General features: G+C 41.0%; 1 protein-coding gene across 12 annotated transcripts in view; it reads right to left on the minus strand.

Moving 5' to 3' along the window:
- The window catches only part of LOC127929555 (gastrula zinc finger protein XlCGF57.1-like), a 32,321-nt gene extending 31,071 nt beyond the window's left edge, over positions 1 to 1,250 (minus strand). For all 12 annotated transcript variants that reach the window (XM_052517490.1, XM_052517489.1, XM_052517488.1 and 9 more), the window contains exon 1: positions 562 to 1,250. In XM_052517490.1, the coding sequence (XP_052373450.1) occupies positions 562 to 886 (325 nt within the window). In that variant the 5' untranslated portion in view covers positions 887 to 1,250. The remainder of the gene's footprint in view (positions 1 to 561) is intronic.
- Positions 1,251 to 6,493: the final 5,243 nt, after the last annotated feature.

Raw genomic sequence — 6,493 nt, forward strand, 5'->3', positions numbered from 1 at the left:
CAAGCCATGAGGTTGAAGGAATTGTCCGTACAGCTCCGAGACAGGATTATGGTGGAAGCATCATGCTGTCAAGATGTTTTTCAGAAGCAGGGACTGGGAGACTAGTCAGGATCGAGGGAAAGATGAACAGAGCAAAGTGCAGAGAGATCCTTGATGAAAGACCTGCTCCAGAGCGCTCAGGACCTCAGACTTAATCAGATCAATGTCCCTGTTTTATAAGATAGTACTCACTGTATTTACTGGTGTTAATCAGATCAATGTCCCTGTTTTATAAGATAGTACTCACTGTATTTACTGGTGTTAATCAGATCAATGTCCCTGTTTTATAAGATAGTACTCACTGTATTTACTGGTGTTAATCAGATCAATGTCCCTGTTTTATAAGATAGTACTCACTGTATTTACTGGTGTTAATAATATCAATGTCCCTGTTTTATAAGATAGTACTCACTGTATTCACTGGTGTTAATCAGATCAATGTCCCTGTTTTATAAGATAGTACTCACTGTATTCACTGGTGTTAATCAGATCAATGTCCCTGTTTTATAAGATAGTACTCACTGTATTCACTGGTGTTAATCACATCTCCAGTCTTCTGTTCTTCTTCGTCCTCCAATGTGACAGTAATCTCCCCCTCTTCCTTCTCTCCAAAAACGTCTTCCTCTTCTTTCACTGTAACAGTCATCTCCCCCTCCTCTTCCGCATTCTCTCCAAAAACGTCTTCCTCTTCTTTCACTGTAACAGTCATCTCCCCCTCCTCTTCCTCCTTCACTCCAAAAACGTCTTCCTCTTCTTTCACTGTGACCGTCATCTCCCCCTCCTTTATTCCAAAAACGGCAGCCTCCTCTTTCTCTTCCTTCTCCTCTTCTTTCACGGTAGTCAACATCCTTCTCCTCTTTCACTCTAAAAGCGTCTTCCTCTTCTCCTTTCACTGTAACAGCCTCCTCGAAACCCTTTTTTCTCTGTCTAGCAGACCTCTTATTTAGCAACTGGGGGAGAGTAGCTTTGTGACTTTATGGTCGATGATGTTAGCAAGCTAGCTAGTTAGCGTTAGCCTAGTCCTACTGCTAAGTTAACCAGCGAGCTAGAGAATCTAACAACGTTAAATATTATATTAAATGTAATAACAGCTTGATGACAACAACAAAAAAAATGTGTATTTTAAAAGAAAAGTGGCTTATATATACGCCAGAAAGCTTCTAAAGAGCTCCAATATTCGGCCCTGTTGGCTCGTAAGCTCCCGAAGTGGCTGAACGGTTCATGTTGATGACGCGTTCCGTCCACTAGATTATACGTCACACTCTGGCAGCGTCGCCTGAAAAACGCACATCGTCATCTGCTGACTGGAGTGAGAAACGCAGTTGAGAGAAGTTTTATTATTTTTTATAATTTATTTTCATTAAATAATATTATTGTATTTATAATACCAGTTTATTATAACCCCCATTCTGTTACTGACCAGAACTCTGTATTTATAATAACAGTTTATTATACACACCCCCCCATTCTGATACTGACCAGAACTCTGTATTTATAATACCAGTTTATTATACACCCCCCATTCTGATACTGACCAGAACTCTGTATTTACAATACCAGTTTATTATACACCCCTCCCCCATTCTGATACTGACCATAACTCTGTATTTACAATACCAGTTTATTATACACCCCCTCCCCCATTCTGATACTGACCAGAACTCTGTATTTATAATACCAGTTTATTATACACCCCCCCATTCTGATACTGACCAGAACTCTGTATTTATAATACCAGTTTATTAAACACCCCCATTCTGATACTGACCAGAACTCTGTATTTATAATACCAGTTTATTAAACACCCCCCATTCTGATACTGACCAGAACTCTGTATTTATAATACCAGTTTATTATACACCGCCCCCCCATTCTGATACTGACCAGAACTCTGTATTTATAATACCAGTTTATTATACACCCCCCATGCTGATACTGACCAGGACTCTGTATTTATAATACCAGTTTATTATACACCGCCCCCATTCTGATACTGACCAGACTCTGTATTTATAATACCAGTTTATTATACCCCCCCCATTCTGATACTGACCAGAACTCTGTATTTATAATACCAGTTTATTATACACCCCCCCATTCTGATACTGACCAGAACTCTGTATTTATAATACCAGTTTATTATACACCCCCCCATTCTGATACTGACCAGAACTCTGTATTTATAATACCAGTTTATTAAACACCCCCCATTCTGATACTGACCAGAACTCTGTATTTATAATACCAGTTTATTATACACCCCCCATTCTGATACTGACCAGAACTCTGTATTTATAATACCAGTTTATTATACACCCCCCCATTCTGATACTGACCAGAACTCTGTATTTATAATACCAGTTTATTATAGACCCCCCCCCATTCTGATACTGACCAAAACTCTGTATTTATAATACCAGTTTATTATACACCCCCCCATTCTGATACTGACCAGAACTCTGTATTTATAATACCAGTTTATTATAGACCCCCCATTCTGATACTGACCAGAACTCTGTATTTATAATACCAGTTTATTATACACCCCCCATTCTGATACTGACCAGAACTCTGTATTTATAATACCAGTTTATTATAGACCCCCCCATTCTGATACTGACCAGAACTCTGTATTTATAATACCAGTTTATTATAGACCCCCCATTCTGATACTGACCAGAACTCTGTATTTATAATACCAGTTTATTATACACCCCCCATTCTGATACTGACCAGAACTCTGTATTTATAATACCAGTTTATTATACACCCCCCATTCTGATACTGACCAGAACTCTGTATTTATAATACCAGTTTATTATACACCCCCCATTCTGATACTGACCAGAACTCTGTATTTATAATACCAGTTTATTATACACCCCCCCCCCCCCATTCTGATACTGACCAGAACTCTGTATTTATAATACCAGTTTATTATAGACCCCCCATTCTGATACTGACCAGAACTCTGTATTTATAATACCAGTTTATTATACACCCCCCCCCATTCTGATACTGACCAGAACTCTGTATTTATAATACCAGTTTATTATACACCCCCCCACACCTTCTGATACTGACCAGAACTCTGTATTTATAATACCAGTTTATTATACACCCCCCCCCCTCATTCTGATACTGACCAGAACTCTGTATTTATAATACCAGTTTATTATACACCCCCCCATTCTGATACTGACCAGAACTCTGTATTTATAATACCAGTTTATTATACACCCCCCCATTCTGATACTGACCAGAACTCTGTATTTATAATACCAGTTTATTATACACCCCCCCCATTCTGATACTGACCAGGACTCTGTATTTATAATACCAGTTTATTATAGACCCCCCCATTCTGATACTGACCAGAACTCTGTATTTATAATACCAGTTTATTATAGACCCCCCATTCTGATACTGACCAGAACTCTGTATTTATAATACCAGTTTATTATAGACCCCCCATTCTGATACTGACCAGAACTCTGTATTTATAATAAGTCTTCTGTCCAATGACATGTTGCTAGATGGGATAGTCTTCTGTCCAATGACATGTTGCTAGGTGGGATAGTCTTCTGTCCAATGACATGTTGCTAGATGGGATAGTCTTCTGTCAAATGACATGTTGCTAGATGGGATAGTCTTCTGTCCAATGACATGTTGCTAGGTGGGATAGTCTTCTGTCCAATGACATGTTGCTAGATGGGATAGTCTTCTGTCAAATGACATGTTGCTAGATGGGATAGTCTTCTGTCCAATGACATGTTGCTAGATGGGATAGTCTTCTGTCCAATGACATGTTGCTAGATGGGATAGTCTTCTGTCCAATGACATGTTGCTAGATGGGATAGTCTTCTGTCCAATGACATGTTGCTAGATGGGATAGTCTTCTGTCCAATGACATGTTGCTAGATGGGATAGTCTTCTGTCCAATGACATGTTGCTAGATGGGATAGTCTTCTGTCCAATGACATGTTGATAGATGGGATAGCCCCATTCTGATACAAAACAGAACTCTTTAACAAATTAATAATATGCAGAAAGTTTGTGATATATATTGAAAACCTAAATATAAAATGTACTATCTACACAAACACTCTGATTCATATTATGTATTCTTTTTTGTTTTAAACTGTCCAAGCACCAAAAACGCTGTCTGTTTTGACTGGCCAGAACTCTGTATTTAAAATAAACCAACGCAACACTTATTTGTCATCACTCACATCGATATCGTGTTGAAATCAATCTGACCGAGAGGACTCTGGGAGATGAGGATGTCCGTCCTGTTAAAACTAAAACCACACGGAATCTGGGATAACATCACTGGTTAGAGGACAACATCCCTGGTTAGAGGACAACATCCCTGGTTAGAGGACAACATCACTGGTCAGAGGACAACATCCCTGGTTAGAGGACAACATCCCTGTGAGAGAGGAGGGAGATGAGGATGTTCCTGTTAAAACTAACAGCTCAAAACCACACGGAATCAATTGTGCCGAGAGGAGGGAGACTGGATGTCCGTCCTGTTAAAACTAAAAACCACACTGATCTGGGAGTAGTCTTCTGTGTGCACATCACTGGTTAGAGGACAACATCACTGGTTAGAGGACAACATCCCTCGTTAGAGGACAACATCACTGGTTAGAGGACAACATCACTGGTTAGAGGACAACATCCCTGGTTAGAGGACAACATCCCTGGTTAGAGGACAACATCACTGGTTAGAGGACAACATCCCTGGTTAGAGGACAACATCCCTGGTTAGAGGACAACATCACTGGTTAGAGGACAACATCCCTGGTTAGAGGACAACATCCCTGGTTAGAGGACAACATCCCTGGTTAGAGGACAACATCCCTGATCACTGGTTAGAGGACAACATCACTGGTTAGAGGACAACATCGCTGGTTGACAACATCCCTGGTTTAGGACAACATCCCTGGTTAGAGGACAACATCACTGGTTAGAGGACAACATCACTGGTTAGAGGACAACATCCCTGGTTAGAGGACAACATCACTGGTTAGAGGACAACATCACTGGTTAGAGGACAACATCACTGGTTAGAGGACAACATCCCCTAGAGGACAACATCGCTGGTTACTGGTTAGAGGACAACATCCTGGTTAGAGGACAACATCCCATGGTCTGAGAGGACAAATCTGCTGGTTAGATGACATCTATTGGTTAGAGGACAACATTCTGGTTAGAGGACAACATCTGGTTATCACTGGTTAGAGGACAAAATCACTGGTTAGAGGACAACATCACTGGTTAGAGGACAACATCACTGGTTAGAGGACAACATCACTGGTTAGAGGACAACATCTCTGGTTAGAGGACAACATCCCTGGTTAGAGGACAACATCACTGGTTAGAGGACTGATCACTGGTTAGAGGACAACATCACTGGTTAGAGGACAACATCACTGGTTAGAGGACAACATCCCTGGCTAGAGGACAACATGGTTAGAGGACAACATCACTGGTTAGAGGACAACATCACTGGTAGAGGACAACATCACTGTTTAGAGGACAACATCACTGGTTAGAGGACAACATCACTGGAGAGGACAACATCACTGGTTAGAGGACAACATCAGGTTAGAGGACACATCCCTGGCTAGAGGACAACATCACTGGTCCAGGACAACATCACTGGTAGAGGACAACATCCCTGGTTAGAGGACAATGATCACTGGTTAGAGGACAGAATCTCTGGTTAGAGGACAACATGCTGGTTAGGACATAGTCTTCCCTGGTCCAGAGGACAACATCCCTAGAGGACAGAACTCTGTATTTATAGAGGAAGTCTTCTGTCCAATGACATGTGGTTAGAGGACAACATCACTGGTCAATGACATGTCCCTGGTTAGGGACATCACTGGTTAGAGGACAAATCAGTTTTAACGGACAAATCAATAACCAATATGGCAGAAAGTTTGAGGACAATATCGCTGGTTGAAAACCTAAATATAAAATCACTGGTCTAGGACAAATCACTGGTTAGGACAATATTGGTTAGAGGACAATTCCCTGGTTTGAGGACAACATCCCTGGTTAGAGGACCAATCACTGGTTAGAGGAAAATCAGTGGCTAGAGGACAACATCAGTTTTGACAACATCCTCATTAAGGACAACATCACTGGTTAGAACAACATCACTGGTTAGAGGACAACAACTGGTTAGAGGTCATCACTGGTTAGAGGACAACATCCCTGGTTGAAACAACATCCCTGGTTAGAGGAGGGAGATGGTTAGATGACCATCACTGGTTAGAGGACAACATAACTGGTTAGAGGACAACATCACTGGTTAGAGGACAACATCACTGGTTAGAGGACAACATCACTGGTTAGAGGACAACATCCCTGGTTAGAGGACAACTCGTAGAAAACAGATCGCTACATTTTGAACTGTTGCATTTTTGTTTCAAGTGGGTCA

The sequence above is a fragment of the Oncorhynchus keta genome, unplaced genomic scaffold (genome assembly GCF_023373465.1).
Source record: "Oncorhynchus keta strain PuntledgeMale-10-30-2019 unplaced genomic scaffold, Oket_V2 Un_scaffold_8240_pilon_pilon, whole genome shotgun sequence".
NCBI lineage: Eukaryota > Metazoa > Chordata > Actinopteri > Salmoniformes > Salmonidae > Oncorhynchus > Oncorhynchus keta.